The sequence below is a fragment of the Dermacentor silvarum genome, chromosome 1 (genome assembly GCF_013339745.2).
Source record: "Dermacentor silvarum isolate Dsil-2018 chromosome 1, BIME_Dsil_1.4, whole genome shotgun sequence".
Taxonomy (NCBI): Eukaryota; Metazoa; Arthropoda; class Arachnida; order Ixodida; family Ixodidae; genus Dermacentor; species Dermacentor silvarum.
The window spans coordinates 85,691,286-85,711,489 of NC_051154.1; the positions used below are offsets into that span (position 1 = coordinate 85,691,286).

Sequence of the window (20,204 nt, forward strand, 5' to 3'; positions counted from 1 at the left end):
AAAAGATCACTGACAATTACGATACTCTCCAATGTAAAGTTTGAGCGTAGCTGTTTCATGATATATTGAGGCATCGCACCGACTGGCAGAGCCATGACGTGAGGTGCTATATATTGACCTCCATCCATTTGCCACTTCCCAGCAACTGCAGTTTATGCAACCGTAATCTTTACCGGAAACGCTTGCGGCGAATGCTATTCACGAAGGTGAGCTTTCTGGTTCATTTCTTTCTTTTCCCCGCACGGCCGGTGCTGCCTCAGATGCACGGACGTGAGCGCCACCTGGTGGTGCTTCAAGGTGACTTCCGCCGCTTTCCTCCTCATGCTTACGCTGCACCCTCCTCCTCCACATTCCTCCTCGTGCTCTCTTCACTCTCGCCATTCCCCCGCTGCACTTCGCATTCGCTCCTTCATCTTTCCCTGTGCTTGTTTGCTTGGTTACACCGCCGAGGCATGCCAACATTCAATGCAGGAACGGGTGCGTAAGAGCTGTGCTCTAAAAAGAGAAGCTGGCCAAAAATCGGTCCCTGTGGAATTCCACATACCGTATTTTTCTGTGCATTATTCAGCACCGCATGTAACCCACACCCCAAATTAGAAATTACTACAGCCCAGAAAAACAAAATGAAAAAAAAAAAAAACATCCGCAGAAATAGCTACATACAACAGTCTCCATTTGCAGATGCGTAACTCATCCACTTTGTATCTTTGGCCACCGACTGTGTTCCTCCATTCTTCAGCGATGCTGACAAAGCTGGATTCACACGCTGGACATTATCGCGTACAAATAAGTCACGTGATATGTGACTTTAATCGGATCACTTTTGTGGGGTCTCACATGTGCTCTTGGGACAAAGGAACGACAACGCAGTAGTGCAAACAATCAAAAGGGCATTTATTGCACCTTTCATACACTAATGCACACTAGCCGAATTACAATCAATAGAACAGTCACATGGGCGCGCGACAAATCAAGGAAGTCCGACTCACCGCGACCCGATAGCGAGCGAATACGTTCGCCCCATGCTATGACACCATCGCCTAGTCGTTCACGTGTACAGTCACGCGAACGGTGCCGCGCTCGAACGATCCGTGTTCGTCCATACCGGTGTCCCGCTCTAAGCCTCGCGCGACGGTCGCGCGAAGCGGGCCGGCGCACGCGCGAAGCGTTCGTGCGTGTTGGTCGCTGATCCCCAGCCAAAGAGAGAGCGCCTCCGACCTTTTTCTCCCAAGTGACCCCGCCGTTCGGTGGCGTTAGCATCGCGACACTAGCGCCATCTCTCGCAACGCGCCGCAACCACCGCCGGGCTTAGCCACGCAGAGAAGCCGGACTACAGGAGACATGCGGGGAAAACAACATCGGGGGACGCGTGAGAGTCGCGCATCCCCACATCCCCCCAACCTTAAATCACTACAGATACGCCGGCGAAACATGTCACAAGGCCTATCAACGCGCGCGTCGCGAACAAAAGTTAGTACATGCGACAGTGGCGCCGCCGAGTAAATGTCCACGCGTTATCCACAACGTGCGAGCTGACATTGACTCTGGGGTTCACCGCTGGCGTCCGTTGGTCACAGCACCACGTCTGCAGATTCGATGGCACGACTCCAGCCCAGGACCCTGGGAACGGCGACGCAGAAGTCGGCACGAGCAAGCGTCGCTCGCGCCCTGCTGACGAGAGCCGCAGTAGCCGTTGGTGACTGCCGGCTCTTTTCCCAGCCGCTGAGGGTTGCGAGCCGGACATTGGTGGCCGCCGAAGTCGCTGCGCCGAATTGACCACAGGCATCTCCAAAGCCTGGGGTAGCTCGATTGTAGTCCGGGGCAGCAGCGCTGACGATGTGCAGGTGACAGCAAACCAGGGGTGACTCTGCTCACGCTGCGTACACTCAACGCACTCGACAAACACTAAAGTAGTGCAAGGGAGAGGAATTCGGCATACGCATCGCCCACGTGGTACGATGTTCAATTCGGCTAGCGAAATTTCGGACGGCATTTCAGATGCTAAGTTCACGTGAACAAAGCTTGCTTTCTTGAGTCGAACGAGTAATTTCAATTCGTGCGAGGCGAGCTAATGAAGGAAGCAATGTACGACACCTCAACACCACGGTCCACCAGGTTGTGTCCCTCAACGTGCGACAGGCGGCTTTGTTAAGCTTTAGGCCTAATGCGTCGCTACTTTGACAACAACCGGCATCCAAAAAAAAAAAAACACCCAAAATGGGCACAAGAACAGGCAGCCGCGAGGAGACGTTAGCTCTGTGAGGTGGTCCTACTCCGCTCGGTGCACACAGCATCCGAGTTGACGGCGCCCACCGTCCCAGACGGTGTCGGAGCGCTCGGTGCCAGGCCACAATACCAGTCAGCCCGTAGCGGCACCCACGGCCCGCGGCCACCCGGCTCCCTGAGCCTCGACTTCCGAAGTCAAAGATATAGAAGAAGCTATTTACATAAGAAATTCGGACCACCCACGAGGCTTCCGTACTCACTCGCTTCAGGCTTGCCAATGCTCCACGGGCTCTAGGCGTCGCTCTCCCAGGATGCAGACCACGTGGCTCTCGTACCGACGAGTGTACTTCAAAACACTCGCGAAAAGGCTTAGCATGTTGAAAAACACGCTACAGCAACCGTCACCTCGCTCAAGAAAGCACACCGCCGACACTAGCGATCAAAATCTACGCTAGGACTACGCTTCGGTTGAAACATCTCGAACCGAGCAAAACTGTTAAAATTATCGTCCGATGCCCCAAGAGGCCCCACGTTGGGCGCCAGATGTGGGGTCTCACATGTGCTCTTGGGACAAAGGAACGACAACGCAGTAGTGCAAACAATCAAAAGGGCATTTATTGCACCTTTCATACACTAATGCACACTAGCCGAATTACAACCAATAGAACAGTCACATGGGCGCGCGACAAATCAAGGAAGTCCGAATCACCGCGACCCGATAGTGAGCGAATACGTTCGCCCCATGCTATGACACCATCGCCTAGTCGTTCACGTGTAAAGTCACGCGAACGGTGGCGCGCTCGAACGATCCGTGTTCGTCCATACCGGTGTCCCACTCTAAGCCTCGTGCGACGGTCGCGCGAAGCGGGCCGGCGCACGCGCGAAGCGTTCGTGCGTGTTGGTCGCCGATCCCCAGCCAAAGAGAGAGCGCCTCCGACCTTTTTCTCCCAAGTGACCCCGCCGTTCGGTGGTGTTAGCATCGCGACACTGGCGCCATCTCTCGCAACGCGCCGCAACCACCGCCGGGCTTAGCCACGCAGAGAAGCCGGACTACACGAGACATGCGGGGAAAACAACATCAGGGGACACGTGAGAGTCGCGCATCCCCACACTTTGTAGCTAGCATTCACACGACCGCGGATGACAGCACGGACGGAGCAGCCCTCGCATGGGCAACGGCAATGGAGCATGTACGACCGAGCCGAAAATCCCAATGGTTATTTGGCTCACCTCCGTATCATGAAGTGCTTCGTGCAGACCAAGGAATCGCTGCTGGAATGGGTGACGTACGAGTTTGCAAGCGCCGCATGCGCGATTTGCTAACTACTCATGCTAACTACTAAATGTAAAATGGCAACCTGTAAAGGGGAGGAGAAGGGAGCTTCAATATGCAGGAGTGGGGAGATAGTGCGGATCCCTAGGAGATAACGAAAGTTTGAATGGCGGACAACCTTGCCTTATGGTGTGGCTTCATGGCAGTGCGGCGCGTGCTGCCGTGAAGCCACACTTCAAGGCAGAATTTGCATATAATCAGCATTCCAACTTTACTGTTAATTTTTTGAAATACTGGTGTGGGTTATACGCGCAAAAATACAGTACTATTTTGCCCACACTACATTCAATATTGTTGATGCAGTGGAACCCTGGCTATGTGCCCCCCGATCTTGCGGACCTACTGGATTTTATGACTGATTAGTGCAGTCCCGATGAACTCTCAGTGGAAACAGTGCATCGAGAACCTCGATTGTATGATGCGGGATTATGCACATTGTGTAGAGCACACATGTCCATTTCCTCCTGCTTACTCACATCAGAGCGACCACACATTGCAGACGCGTCGAGAGTTGACATGCTGGCACAGGAAATGCACACTATGCCATGTCCTGGTGCTCCCTGGCTCTCGCAATGCACACACCCTTCCCCTCAGACTCGTGGGAAAAGGAAAGGTATCTGACACTCGAAGAGGACATTTCTCTTGCGAAGGTAGAAAGGTATAAAAGAGCGTCACCGGAGGAGACGCTCTCTCTCTGGCACCCCGACTTTGAACCTGACCAATGACTTTACGGATACCTGTCGCAACCCGTGAGTGACCTCATTGCCTGACTATCATGTGCAAAGAGGCGAGCGTATTTATTACCTATTTGCAGAGTGGACTTTCCCTCTGCAAGTGTTACTTATTGGTCGAGCTGATGCCGCTGGATGGCCTATTTGTCCGAACCCAGCGTAGCTGCGATTTCACGTGCTGAATGTTGGGGAATGCTATGGAACGAGTGTGTGTAGCTAGATTTGGAGCTTGCCTTTAGGTGGGCCCTAGCTGCACACAGAGTATATATACCCCAAAGGTGGAAGTGCTGTCAGCCTGTGGCAGCTCCCTTGCGGCGCCATCCCCTCTGTCAGGAGGGGGCAGAAGCGCCAATTCCCATGCGGAAAGCTCACGACAGGTTTCAGGACTCCCTCCTAGCCTCAAGTTTGTTGCCCTCTTATCATTCGTTTCTCTTCCCCCTCTTCGTGTTGCTTAAAGGGCCCCTCACCCAGCAAATTTTGGTTATACACTAGAAGTTCTTACGTGCTCTCTATGGAATATTCTGTTGCAACAATTTTTCAAATTGGTCTTTAATAGCTGAGATAAATATTTCAATGCCGTGAACCCATGATTTCAGGAGGCGAGCGTCACTGCCAACATATACACATTCTGCACTTGCCCCCGTCTATCCTCCGCAAGGGAAATTCCTTCCATGCGTTCTCCCATACTGGAGCTGGAGGAACGCGTGGCGCATACATCGTGGTCCCCGCCTTCCTCTTCGTTTTTTTCACTCTTTTTTGCTGTGTTGCGTCTGTCTCATTTCGCGCAGCGCACGATTTTGCGCGATCTGCACGAAAACACCTGATTAGCGGTATAAGTCAGTGCTACACGAACTCTGAGTCAGATGCAAGCGGATCACTGAGCATGGCCGTGTGCTGGAACACGGTAAAAAATGACAGTTTCATTCTCTGCGCGCATGACTACACAACGTGGGAACAAGCAGACGAAAGGAAGTACATCTCTCTTGCTATGCTATAAAGTAAAAGAAAGACACGCGTACATTCGGTTGTATATTTTATTATTTCTCTAAACTAATTCATCTATTGAAGGAACAGATTAAACGAATAACTGATGTTGCCTTGAATAGTTCTCGAAGTCACGTGTCACTGAGAGTGACGTCACAGCACAGGAATGTAGCGTACTTACGCGATTGATGTCACTCTCTGGCTGGGAGCGTGCGGCACCTGCGAGGAGAAAGGCAAACAGCATTTGGTTTGAAACTTGAGCTTTTCCCGCGGCGCGTAGCAATGTACTAATACTTAGCAGACACGATCGTTAGCACACATGGTATGCACTGCGCTTCTGAACTTAAATTGCCAGACCTGGGGAGGGGCCCTTTAAGTGCCGCTCGGCGGCTTCATCTCTTCGTTGCTGTCTTATTGCGCTTTCTCTCTCTTCGTGTTTCTTTTTGTTCTTTGACTGCCCGCCCCCGCTTCTCCACTTTTTTTTTTTTTTCGGAGATAGTAATGCTTTTGTGTGACTCAGCACTGGACATGGCAATTTGTTTCGTTATATCCAAATTCAACCTTTTATGCAAATAAGTACAGTTGCCGATGGATTTTTCTTACACGGAAGGGGCTGCAAAATTTTCCAAAATGTCGGACAGTTGGAAAAAGCAAATTTGATTGAGAAAAAAATTCATTTTGTTGAATTTGAGAGTCGGCGACGGAAGGGGGGGGGAGGGAGGGAAGAGAGAGAGAGATACGGTTCCATGCCGTGTCGGCGACATCTTGACATCGGCGATACGAAGCGAAACTAGCCACGCTTTCGTGTCCACTCTGCCCCCGCGGCTGATAGTGTCACCCGCAATGGGACGACGCTATCATGAAAAGCGCTGGCAGCGAGGGACGAATGCTTCATCTGCCTCTCACTTCAACATGCCTCCGAAACTTGGTTACGGAAGCTCCAGTACTAAAGGTGCAGGAAGGCAGCACACATGATGCCACGCCATCTCGGCATACCCGTTCTTTGCGCATACGACAATTACCTCTAAAACAGGGCGCACAGGCTGCGTATGCACCACTCAGTTGCGCTGAAAGCCATGCGCAGCCACGGCCATGCTAGAAAAGGAGACTCTGCCCCCGCGGCTGATAGTGTCACCCGCAATGGGACGACGCTATCATGAAAAGCGCTAGGCAGCGAGGGACGAATGCTTCATCTGCCTCTCACTTCAACATGCCTCCGAAACTTGGTTACGGAAGCTCCAGTACTAAAGGTGCAGGAAGGCAGCACACATGATGCCACGCCATCTCGGCATGCCCGTTCTTTGCGCATACGACAATTACCTCTAAAACAGGGCGCGCAGGCTCCGTATGCACCACTCAGTTGCGCTGAAAGCCATGCGCAGCCACGGCCATGCTAGAAAAGGAGACTCTGCCCCCGCGGCTGATAGTGTCACCCGCAATGGGACGACGCTATCATGAAAAGCGCTGGCAGCGAGGGACGAATGCTTCATCTGCCTCTCAATTCAACATGCCTCCGAAACTTGGTTACGGAAGCTCCAGTACTAAAGGTGCAGGAAGGCAGCACACATGATGCCACGCCATCTCGGCATGCCCGTTCTTTGCGCATACGACAATTACCTCTAAAACAGGGCGCGCAGGCTGCGTATGCACCACTCAGTTGCGCTGAAAGCCATGCGCAGCCACGGCCATGCTAGAAAAGGAGAGGCGCACCAACGTGCTTCCCACTTCCTCCATGCCTCCTCCCCTCGAATGCACATGATTTACTGCGAGCTTGCACGAGAAGACGGAGCTCATCAAGCCACCATCCTTCTCGGCTCACCATCGCAAGCTTTCACTCACACCCAAAGCGTACAGCGCGCGGGGTGTGATAGGATCTTACTGCTCTTGGTCTTTATGCGGAATATGACGCTGCTATGCTTCGGCGGTTGCGCAGCACGCGATTTGAGAGCAGCTGCTTGCAATGCAACCATTTGACCATCTGCGTCCGTATTCCTTTGCGGTGGCAGTGAAATGCGTTATATTTAAATCATGTATAAACACACTTTATTATATTGAGGTTCTAAATGCATGGTGTTCTATGAGCAAGAAGTTATATAAAAGTTAAATACTTCGTTATATTGTGGTTTAACTGTATACTTAGGTGCATCCTGTGCAGAGTGTTGCGAAAGTGAAACTATCTCCTAAAATGATTATCTGAGAATACTGCCCCAGCGTATAAGAAAAGTGCGAAAGTGTGTGCGAAGATCGAACCGATCGATTGAGCACTGTGCCTCGAGCGGCCAGTCGCGCGGCAATTTTGTGTGTATTCACGGGCTTCTTTCACGCTCCGAAAAACAAAAAAAAATTTTATGTAGCATGTATTGAGCAACAGAAAGCTGTAGCGGGAGTTTTTCACGTTGCTCTACAATTTTCTCATTGACACTTTTCACCTAATTATAATATTTTGGAAGTTCAGTAATTAAGACTAATTATGTAATTAGGCAGAATGCAAAAAAAAAATCTGAGTATTTCCAAGCAACGGCAAACAACATTACCTTGGTTCTGTCCAGCTATGTGACATTTACATATCTTAAAATCTTGGTGCATGATAGTTGGGACACCCTGTATAGACATAATAATACTCGGCCTGAACCCCCTTACGCAGTGCCTTCCTAAAGGCCTGTAGGGTATTCCTAAATAAAATAAATAAGTAAATGTTAGATTATATGACGGCCAGATTATGTGACGTTTACGTGCGATCCCGAGAAAGTCATATTGTCAGGGTTCCACTGTACTACTTTACTGAACATTATTTGGCAAAAAATGTCTTAAAAGATGTGTGGCAACTCCTACAGTGTTTTCATAATATAATCTTTGTGAAATTGAGAGTGACTGGCGACTTTTCCTTAAAAGGTGCTCTTACATGTTTTTTTTTTTTTCCTTCTACTATCTTTTATGCAGCCTGCAAGTGCGCATCGCACGCCGTGGCCTTGAGCTTTTGGTTGAAGGAGGCATAATGGTGTACTCAACATGTTCTATGAACCCCTTGGAGAATGAAGCAGTCATTTCAAGCCTTTTGCTCCAGTGTGAAGGTATGTTTAACTAGCATAATAAACCCGAGAGCAAGTGCATATTCATTTGGTAGTGGGAGCGCTCCAGCTTGAGCCAGCAGGTCTTCTTCCACCTCTGCATTCATGCAAGCCGAACACACATCATTAAGAGTTAGAGCAGTCACATGGTGAAAATGACCCTCATGTTCACTCCCACAAAATGCAGTTGTTTCAGGACTTTTATTTACTCCATGCTCTACCTTTCTTTTTCCTTTGTAACAAGGCTCTGTACAGTAATATCAAAGGTGCTATTGGCAATAATATTGTTTTGCAACAACCCAGAACATGACCATCCAGCGCAAATACTACTATGTAAGTGACAGTTGAATTACGTCCATTATCACCATTACTGCATGGCTCAAATATAGAGCAACCTTGTCCATGCGTCTTCTAAAAAAAAAAATCAGGAAAAGATGTTAACTGGAAAAATGTACGACCCGCAGTCACTAAAAAAATTTGGTAAACTCAACTGTAGTTGACGTCTACATAATGCAAAGCGTTGTGCGAATTGTTGCAGCACGAGCAGCCCGAAATGCACGTTATTGTTATTTCGCTGTCGGGCAAGTTTACTCTTGCGCCCCTCGAATTCAGCCTAGGTCAGCAGCTTTTTCGGCCTGGGCATTTTGGCGGGAAGTTGTGATATGCCCACTTAGCGAGAATTGTTGGAGCAAGAGACACCAACACGCGTTGAGCTGGTGGGGCCCCAGCGGCCCTCGATGCACTTTGTCTGCTTTGTCGTTTTCCTATCACATAGTGTTTTAAACGGCGACGGAAAACTGAGTTGAAATCGAGCTGGTTGGCGACGGTGCGTTACGATGGGGGCCGTCAGAGCAAAACATGGTGCTCACTTCGCGCTGCTTCAGCAGAGCATGGTGGCATGTTTGGGTTATCGCCTATTAAACGCATAGAGTGCAGTATGCTTCCAACCGCACTATGCCACACGTGTTGTGAAACAGATTGGTAAAGATGCTGATCACAATAGGGTTGGCAGCAATACAGTCCAGTCCCATTACAACAAAATTCACAGGACACGCAAAAAATTTCATTGTGGCGGAACTTGTTGATGCCAAATTAGTATGCATATACGTACGCCAAACGGCAAAGCCGAGAACGAAACCAAAATTATTGTCCTGAAAATCTTCACGATGGCGTGGGGGCAAAGGTTGATACGTACTGAAGGCAGTCAATAAAGTGTCAACTTCAGGAGAGAATGCATTTCGCGCCGCTGTTACAGCATTTTTCGTACACTGCGGCACGTGCACTGCCACAACGAAGCAGTTTGAATTATCACAGTTTCACTGAATATCTATGACAAAGTCAGATGCTTGGCAAGCTTGCACTTACCGGAAGCTTTATTTCCAAAAGTCGGTCAGCCTGGATTTCTTTTCGCTTCACGACAAGCAAAGGCGTTACGCGAGTCTCACAGTCCGTTAAAGAGCCATCGCAATGTCATTGTCGTGGGCTCTGATAACTTTTCTAATTAGGTCGAAAGGATCCATTACTTCCAAAGCAGTCACCGGAGTCAGTGTGACTTGTGTATCGTCATTTTCCCCAGACAACGAGACGTTGGCATCATGTTGACAACAGCGGTGCGGCCGCCGTATCTTGAAAGTGATCTGCTATATGCACAAAGTGCGCGCCCGCGCGGGCCCTCATCTTCAAAGCGACCTGTGATGTGGACGAAGTGCAACTATAGTGCCGGTAGAGTCGTGTGTGCTGTGCTTTCGACGTTTAGTTCGCATTGAAGCGAGAGACGGCACGGAGGCCAATTCACTCGCTGCTGCTGAAGCGCCTCACTCCAGCGTGTTGACAGCGAGTTTCTGCGGTCATCGAGCGAGATGTTTTCATCAGGTTTGTTTGAATAGTAATACAGTGCAGACGACTTATAACGTAACCGATTTAAGCGGGGGACCGGTTATAGCGTGGGTTTCTTTTACCACAAATATACCTCCCATAGAACTCAATGTATAGGTGGACCGTTTACTGGGTAGGCGCGCCAAGCAGAATACCGGTTATAGCACGGTTCCTTTAAGCATGCGACCATGAAATCGGCGAACGGAGCACGGCATTTTCTAGGAGGCGTTAAGCGCGGCCTGCACGGCCACACGGTTGCCGGGCGCACAAACGCGGAAGAGTGGGAGTGCGGGCGCACGTGTGGAGACCAGCAGCGAAAAGCGCAACAAAAAGTCGCAGTTTCCCCTGAAAGGCGAAGCAAATTTACCAGTATAGTATACGGAGTGAGGATAGTAGTTTTATCGTCTGCATAAACTTGGCCACATCCGCTTACAAACTGAATTAACAAGCATGGTGTCAGCGCACACAAGCAAACATGAATAGATGCACTCGACGACCACAGACAAGCACTGTAAAAACGCAGGTGTAAGCAAACGCGGCAGGAGCAGCGACCGAAGGTTCGTGTGGTTTATCGCTTCTGCGGAAACTGAGCGGCGAAAGCACAGCTCATACAAAGGTCAGAGCCAGGTGGAGATCGCTTTCAAGATACGGTGCCCGCGACAGTCCTCAGGCGCGCAAAGTACAAGTACTCAGTGGCTTGCAGAGTAAAAGCCGCGCTCTCCCTCCCACGCTGCCTTCGCGCTTTCCTCCTTTCGTGTGGGAGATTGAGTCGCCAGTTCCCCTTGCGACTGGGCCAGTTCCCCTTGCGCCCAGTCGCAAGATGCGCGTCAAGTGCCACAGCTAAACGTCGCCTCCCTTCCCTCCCTCCCATCCCCCCATGGCCTTCCGCCGCACGTTCGCTCTGAGTGAAAGCACGCGTCCCTAGCGCGCTTTCACTCGCACATACAGCATACGGCAGACAGCAGCATACAGCATACAGCATTTTTTTTTTTTTTTTTGTTCAGGAGTGGGAGCGTGGGCGCGCACGTGGAGACCAGCGGCGAAAAGCAAAACAAAAAGGAGGAGAAGGGCGGGAGACCTTGGAGGAAGGAGGGCGCGTGTTTTCATCACTGTAGCAGAGTCTAGAGCAAGGGTTCTCAAGTACAGTCATCCCACGGAACCCTGCTAAGCTCCATAAAGTGCCAAGGAACCCCCCCCCCCCCCCCCCGAATTAACCGAATTTCGAGTTATCGAGGGTATCAAGAAAACAATAAACAAATACTTCACTACATCATCAGGCTTCTATTTACTCAATGAATCGTCAAATCTTGTTTCTATTTAGCACAAGACCAGTGCGGAAGCTGAAATTCTCTTCATCTCATGACTGATTAGCGCTAGCAGCGGCGAAGGCCTCGCGACATCCTTCGCGGCGCGCGTTTTCATCTGAGACGCGCTTTGCACACTAACGGACGCACATCTCGATTATTCTTTCGCCACTCAGCTGCTCGCCAACAAAGTGTCCGTCCATTGCGATGTAGCTGGTGCTTTTTATCTTCGACAGCTTTGCACTGAATCAAAACGAAACTACTGCTTGCCGCAACCGCTGCAAACGAAACCGCGGCCGCTATCGACGATCATGGACGGCGACTTTACGGTTCAGAAGGCAGGCGGCTGACGCACGCACAAAGTCAAAACGAAACTACCGTTCACTGCAAGAAGTGCGGACGAAACTGCGGCCAGTCGCTATCGACGCTGCCATGGGAGGCGACTGCGCAGTTGTGAAGGCACGCAGCCGGCGCGCGCATCGAGTGAAAACGAAACTACTATTTGCCGCAACCGCGGCGGACGAAACTGCGGTGGTTATCGACGCGATTAGAGATAGCGACTACGCACTTGCGGAGGCACGCGGCTAGCCGCCAACGCGGTGTTGCGCGCGGCGATAAAAGCAAGAATAAAGGCTTTAAAGGTTAGGCACGAAGCCGCTTACGATCGCCGCTGAGGACCACGGCGATGCGGACTACGCCAATTCGTTTCGGTTGGACGCTACGCCGTTCTTGCTCTTCTGCGGCGCGCATTTGCGGCACTCCGCGTTTTTTTTTTCCTCCAACGTATACGTCAGTGCGCACACTATTGGCACCGACCCTATCTACAAATAGGAGAAACGCGCATGGTGGTAAGCTACGGCCTCCGAGATTCAAGTGTGAAAGCTTAGGCGCGCTGCCCGTTCTCAGAGGTTGGGTGGCTAAAAGCTGCTTGCGTATTTATTACGCAGTTTGCGCGTTGCTGTTACGCACTGTTATGTGCTTTTTGACACTCGGGCATGGGTAATGGAGGTTGTTTCGATCAAGCACACCTCGTGTTCGCCGTTTAAGACACTTGTCGAGAGCGGGACCAGGGAAAATTTATCAGTGGCTCGCGGAACCCCGAGCAGGTGCCTGCGGAACCCGTAGGTTCCGCGGAACCCACTTTGAGAACCCATGGTCTAGAGTGAACTAGATAACAGCGTCCAAGCAGGGTGCACGGAGTGCGGGGGAGAACGGTGGTGCACTCCTTTTTTTTCTTTTTTCAGGAGTGGGAGTGTGGGCGTGCGCGTGGAGACCAGTCTCCAGACGAAAATAACAGCGGTCTTCCACTGATGCCGCACTTGTTAGGGGAACTTGGTTTCTGTGCCGTGTTGCGATTGTGTTGCATGTGTATGTGGGTGAAATATGTAATAAATTGTGTTTGAAAGGTGGGTTGCCCGCTTCGCATAAGCAAAAGCCGAAAAAAGCATGATTTGGTTATAACGCGGTACCGCTTGTAGCACGGATTTTTACAACTCCCGCGACTTACGTTATAAGCGGTCTACACTGTACAGTCGAATCTCATCAGTGGCGTAGCCAGGGGGGGGGTTGGGGGGGTTCAAACCCCCCCGAAATTTTTTCCGCAACCCCCCCCCCCCCCACTTACCCGCCCTTTGTTTTCGTCGCTTCGCAGCTGACATAATTCATGAAACCGGTGCTACTATCAAAATTTCATTCCTGGGCGCTTCCGTTTGGTTGGTAATTTACAGCGAATCATGTCTGCATATGGAAAAATCTGTCACGGTGTTTGTCAAGGCTTTGACACTCTGTCACTCTGTGAAGTTTTGGGCGAGAATGTGGCGGCCGCATTCTGAAGCAACAAATGTGCAACAAATGAAGCAACAAATGCGGCAGCCGCATTTTAGATGATGGCGAAAACGCTCGAGGCCCGTTTACTTAGATTTAGGTGCACGCTAAAGACCCCAGGTGGTCGAAATCTCCGGTATACATTTCCGCCGCTTCCCTTCAGGTGCCGGTTGGGCCGCGCTCGCGCAGGATCTTTTAGTCTGCGCGAAAAACGTTTCTTGTTTGCGATTGCGCCCCTACGGAAGGCTGGTAATTACTGTTGTGTTGTTGAATCACAAACCAGCAATTACGGAAGGCTGGTAGTTGCTGTTTCAGTTGTGGAATCCCAAACCAGCAATGTACACACGTAGGGGTTGATGACAGCAGTGAAATTCCACCGACTCGCAATAGAATGCACGAAACAGACAGCCCACAAGCATGAATTACTGCTGTGCGCAGTACAGCGTAAGTAAACTCTTGTTGCAGGCGCTGACAGTTCTCGTCGGAGTTCACGCGTCCTGAGAAATTGATTATGTGCACTATGTACTGAACAATACCGGAGTTCATTCCTGCATCACTCGTACACCAATCAGTCGAGATTCTGTGAGGTACAAAGCCGCTTCCTGTTTGCACCGGCGTAAGTGAAGCAGAAATGAGTTGCACGCACTACTTAAAATGCGTACACATGCCATATCTATGCTGTGCAGTGAAATATTCTGTACAATTCTGAATCTGTTGACGTAAAGGCAAATGACGGCTGCACGCTCGCACACAGCAGAAGACACAGCGGCCCATGCACTTGCCGCAGGAAATGCAACCCTCTCGTATGAGGGAGCAGGACGACGAAAGCTTTGAAAAAAAAAAAAGCCTTACGCATTTTTGCGCGTATTTAAGTTTTCTAGCGCAAAGACGCAGCGAATAAGCTATTGCTATGGGAGTAGGTATGGCCTGCTCACACGTGCATTTTCACGCGTATAGCCGTCCTTGACTTGTGAAACGCACTTCGCCCCGACGAGGACGACGCCATCTACGCTTAACGGAAATTAACAATTAATGATGGCTTCTCCGATCGCACGGGTCGTCTCAATGATGCGTTTTCGAAGACTGGTCCAATCAGTGGCGCGATGAGAGACCGTTGCTCCAAACGCCCACTGTACCTGTCGTACTTACTGTATTTACTGAGCTTACTTTACTTTTTACTTAATTTCTTCACAAGCACACGCACACGCGAGGGGGGGGGGGGGGTCCCATGTCTTTGATATACATGTATAGAGTGTGCTTAAACTACCGACATTTATTATCGATCACGTGACCTAGAGGAAAACAGAAGCTTGCCCCCCCCCCCCCCCCCCCCCCGGTCGGGCCGCCCCCCCCCCCCCCCCCGAAAAAAATTTCTGGCTACGCCCCTGAATCTCATTAATTCGAGCACGCTTAATTCGCACTGCCGGTTTATTCGAACTGACGCTGTGGTCCCGTCAAAGTCATGTGTATTTCAATGGGCGAAAATGCTCGCTAATTCGAATGCGAAAGCATTTGCGACAGTTAATTTGAACATACCGCGGACCGACAATGCTCTACGCAGCGCGCCAAGACCGGCATTGCTCCGACACCGCCATAGAGCAAAAGCTTAGGAGAGACCCCTTAATGCAGCGGCGGAGGCCCAGTTCGGCCAACAAAACTGCCCACGCCGGCAAATGCTCGCTTCCCGATAACAGCAGAAAACGAAACTTCAGGGAGCGGGCTATACTGGCCGGACCGGCGGCGGCGGGGGTGCACGGAGACAGTCGAAGGTGAGGGAGCTGCGAGGGAGTTGTGAGAGAGGGCAAGGGGAGCCACCGAAGCGGCGGAGTTGCCGAGGCCAAATTCGCTTCCCTGCCGCCCTCCTCCCTCACCTTCAACAGTCTCCGCGCGCGCCCGCCCGGCGCCGTCCGCTCCCTGAAGTTTCGTTTTCTGCCGTTATCGGGAACCGAGCGTTAGCCGGTGTGGGCCGTTGCGCTTGTGCGCTGCGATATTTCACGACTTGCACCGTTCGTGCATCGTGCTATGGTGCACGAATACTTCAAAAATATGTCCTTCATTTACTTCGAACTTCTTATATTTCTAACAAATTTTCGGGCAAATTTACAAATTTGCCCGAAAATTTGTTAGAAATATAAGAAGAAATTTGCCCAAATTTACAAAATTTACAAACTCGAATTAACAAATTTTAATTTGAGTTCAAATTATAGAGATTCAACTGTATTTAGGTTCGAAGTGAATTCGAAGCAAATAGTCCTTGGGGCCGAATAATTTCGAAGCGAATTCGAGTAGTTGTCTGGTGCCCGAAGAACAAAACTGAACAGTTTAAATTTGTTCTATGCAAAAATTCTATATTTCTGCAGTTTGTTTAGTTTTGGCTTGAAACTGTCAGCTACTGAATGCTGTTGCACGTTAGGCTTAGCGATAGCAGTACACTTCACGCTTTTCCGCGCGCAACGTGCCTCTTCAAATGGTCGCCAGAGTGATCATAGTCCCTGTTGGCGTCTTCAAAATTGCATGGAATTTGAGACACCGAGCTTCTTGGATTGGCGGGACCTTTACAAAAAATTTCCATATCGGGTTGGATGCATTGGCAGCAAGGTTCTGACTGGTGTTGTAGAATTTGCGGAGCCCCTTTTTCGTTGCTGGGTGTACGTTGGACAGACTTTCTTGTGCCTGAGGTGCTCGTGCTGAGTCAGTCATGCCGGATTATACCTTTCTCACGCACTACCTTCAAAACATCACTGATTTTCCCGGGAAAGCAGTAGGGGCCGTAGTAGAGACCAGGCCAGTTCTCCTGGAGCAGTATCTTTCCTCTCGTGCCAGGCTTTTCGTATGCTGCTCTGTGTGACTTTTCAAAAGCATTTTTTAATAGTCCCCTTAGAGTTAAATAAACGTCCTTCTGCACAAACATGTGCAAAAGTTTGTAGGCAGGCGCCGCGGAGCTAGCGAAACGGTAGCAAAGCAGGTACGGCAGACATACCTTTAGACACAGCGTTATTATAATCTCAGGTGCTCTCCTGAGGCCTCCGTAGGCCGGTTACATGTCCCCTACTGGAGCAGTACTCGTAATAAATCGGATGTATCGTTGCGATGAAAGAAGTACCCAGCAATGAATAAAGCGACCTGCGACCTCCACAACACCAGTCAAAATCTTTCCGCATTGGCCATGTCACTTGACTGATTGAAGCAACTGAAGCACACTCAAGTTCAAGTGAGGAGTGCGATCAGCGTATTGCACCAACACCGCCCGACTGCGCGCATCACACTGCACTGAAATAATGAAGCGGGAGCCTGGACGAACGTGCACGCGCAAGATGGCTACAGCAGTGCTCCGAATGTGGCTTAGCTTGTCTTGGCTCCACAGGTAGTTCTGATGTCAATGGCACTGCGGCTTGCCAAACAAAACCGAAACCCCTGGTAGTACTTGCAAGCAGTTTTGATATTCGTTCCTCTCGAATACTTCAAAGTTTTGGAAATGTTACATTCGGGTCAAAGCGCTCGAATATTTGCACAATCCTAGTGTTCATGTTTACCTGTGTGCGCGTGACACCGTGCTTGGTAATTTAGTTAGTAAGCGAATGTTTACAAGTTTGTACTGTCGATAAAACTACTACTATCCTTAGTTCGTATAGCTGTCTACTAATCTACTATCGCAATCAATGCTTCGCCTTTCGGGCGAAACTGCTATATTTTTTTCCTTCCGCTTTCTGCCTCGGCGATCATATGTGCCTCCTCACCCTCGAGAGAGAGAAATTTACGCTTCTTTGTTGGCGTAGCCATTTCGACCGGGCACACAGCACAGAGAAAACGGCAGCGATTGTGGTGATCTCGTGCAGTGTCGTGCAGGCGCATGATGACCATGCATGGTTATGGATTGCAGTGGCTCAAACCGGTACTTTGAATTTGATTTCGTTCGCTAAAGCCTCGTTCAAGTGGACAACGATCGTCACAGCTTTGGAAGGGCCTTCTAATTTGACTACTCAGCAGTTCCAATTTCAGTTCAGTCCTAGTTTCGTTCTCAAAAAGTTTGTTGAAGCAGAAATACCAAATAAAACGCCTTGTTATGAAGATACTTTTTTTGTATTACTTTCTACGGGCAGCTGACGGGTAATAGGAAAATCTTCGTTGTGGTGGAAATTTCATTGTAGCGGCGTTCGTTGTAGGGAGATTCAACTGTAGCTGTGAATGTGACCTGCAACAACCCGCGTGGAGATTTGCTGGTACAGGAAGAGGAAACAGTGCATGCTGGCATTTTCACATGATATGGGTGGGTGAGTACAGTGGGGAAGCTGCCGTGGTGGGCACCTACTGCTTTTGATCGGGCGTGCCTTGCGCCTTTGCTTGTTTACATGGTATCTAGAGGCCGGAAAACGTATGATATGATCGCACTTTGTCGATGTACTAAACATTGGTGCCATATGTAATGGACGTGACTCGGAGCCAGACGATCAGCAACTCATTAAAACCTTTATTCAGCAGGCTATTATATACACAGACAACCGATGACGTAGTTGTCACGTAGCTTATGTGCACAAGAAAGAAAGAGAGCGGCGTTGGGTGCCACGTCATAACATTCCTCCCGTTTAAGTTTAGTACAAGTCAATGGTTCTAAACAGTAGAGTCAGTAACGAATGACTGGTCATTGGATACGGGTGGATCTACACTGATCGGTGTCCTCAGGCATGTAGCGAGGACTCGGAATGGCGGGGCGGGGCTCGACGTCTTCAGGTGCTCGCACCGGAGGAAGCCTGAAGTGGTCGCCTGTGCCGCTCGCGTCCCCTGTGCCGCTCGCGTCACTGTGGCTCTGTGTCCTGATTTCTAGTTGCTGTCGTTGAGTTGCTTCCGCCGGTACAGCCATGTCGTATGCCACAGTGAATGTCAGGTTCCTTTCTACCAGTAGGCGTTGTTGCACCGCCTCGTTGTTGATGCCGAAGACGAAACGGTCTCGCATCATCTCGTCCAGTGGAAGCGTCTTGTCTCCAAAACCGCAGTTTTCAGTCAGTTTTTTCAGCGCTGTCACGTAGTCTGTGACGCTTTCCCTTTGAACTTGGTTACGCCTATAAAATAAAAATCTTCCGTACAGTACTGACAGCTTCGGATGCATGTGTTCGCGGACTGCTTTTTGATGTCATCGTAGGTTGTAGCTGTCGGCCTTTCGGGTTTCACCAGCGTCACGATGAGACTGTACGTTTCTTCTCCGCAGGAGCTGAGCAAAACCGCCCGCTTTTCTTTGTCCTTTGCAAGCTTGTTTGCTTCGCAGTACATTTCCAGTCGCTCCACGTACTCATCCCGTGACGCGCTTGTACCTAGGCGGTACTCCCCAATGCCGATGGCTGGCATTGCGCCGCGCGCATTGGTCGGGCCTGCGCCGGTCCACTGCCTGCCTCGTCGCCAATTGTAATGGACGTGACTCGGGGCCAGACGATCAGTAACTCATTAAAACCTTTATTCAACGGGCTATTATATACAGACAACCGATGACGTAGTTGTCACGTAGCTTACGTGCACAAGAAAGAAAGAGAGCGGCGTTAGGTGCCACGTCATAACACCATAGGATTATGTTTCCCGGGGACGTATTAACCAGCTAAAAAGAAGTGTAACTGTATTGGGTAGTGTTGCGCGCATATTCAAATTTTCGAATAGCTGTTTTGAATATTGCGCTATTCAATATTTGCTTCGAGAGCAGTTGTAATATTCATGCTTTTCGAAGTGTTGGCAAACGGTCGCGAGTTTGCTTACTGTCTAATAATCAGATCCGCTGGCAGCCATAGGCACCACCGCGGCAATGCTAGGCCTAGCTACTTCGACGTTCGCTACGCAAGTTTCTTGCTGTTCGGTGGCGTGTTTTTCATTCAAACATTTCGCCGCTGTTGGCGAACTGAAATGGCACCGACTCCTCCTTTCTAATCCTCGCTAATGGCTTCGGAGCTCGGAAAGCACGGCGCGTTGCGCGATGCCAGTTTCTGAAAAGTCAGCTTCGCCTCAATACAGAGTGTTATGCGGTGAAGCATACCAAGAGTGGGAAGGGGCAACTGTCACGGGACACGGCATATATTCCTTAATTATACACGCGTGCACCCGCTGTCTCCTATCTGAGAAAGAGCACCGATACGCCTAAGAAGTGTACTGGCAGGCCTTTAGTGTTATTTCGGACGTGCCTTTGGCGATTTGAGCCCTTGGGAGCAGTAACAGGCATGCATCGATGTTTTCGGACTGCCCGATTTTTCGGACGTTTTCGCGTCTCCTAGGAAATCCAAAAAGTCGGACGTTGACTGTGCATTAATTGTAGTCATTTCATCAACTTTGTTTAACAAGGGGCCAAAGAAACGGAGCAACGAGCTCCAGATACGCCAGTATACACCGGTGTCACCTTTGCCAATCTTGGCACCCTGGTTGCCAGCACTCTTTTCTCACCACTGCTGCATCCAGACACTAAGTTTGAAAAACCCAGTTTTCGTAAAAATTTTTATAACCGTCATAATTGCTCAGAAACATTTGCGAAAAAACTCCTAAACACCGTTTTAAAACATTTAAACTATAATCCGAAAGAAAGCGATAAGATGAGTGAATTACATCAACATTGTCAAATGTATTCCAATAAATAAATCATACTTGAATTTATTGGGGTCTCATTCCCACAATTTAGTCCACTTATCGAATGCCGGCCATGGCGGCCACATTTCGATGGGGATGAAATGCAAAAGCACCTGTGTACTTAGATTTAAGTGCACGTTAAAGAACCCTAGGTGGTCCAAATTATTCCGGAGTACCCCACTATGGTGTGCCTCAATCAGATCCTGGTTTCGGCATGTAAAACCCCATAATTTGAACAAATTAGTCCACTTAATCATTGCACGTA

The 20,204-nt window shown here is 49.8% G+C and overlaps 1 protein-coding gene across 1 annotated transcript in view; it reads left to right on the forward strand.

Annotated features, from left to right (window-relative positions):
* The window catches only part of LOC119431774 (RNA cytosine-C(5)-methyltransferase NSUN2-like), a 100,738-nt gene that overhangs the window by 40,732 nt on the left and 39,802 nt on the right, over positions 1-20,204 (forward strand). The window contains exon 10 of the mRNA XM_037699248.2: positions 8,215-8,345. Coding sequence (XP_037555176.1) covers positions 8,215-8,345 — 131 coding nt within the window. The remainder of the gene's footprint in view (positions 1-8,214; positions 8,346-20,204) is intronic.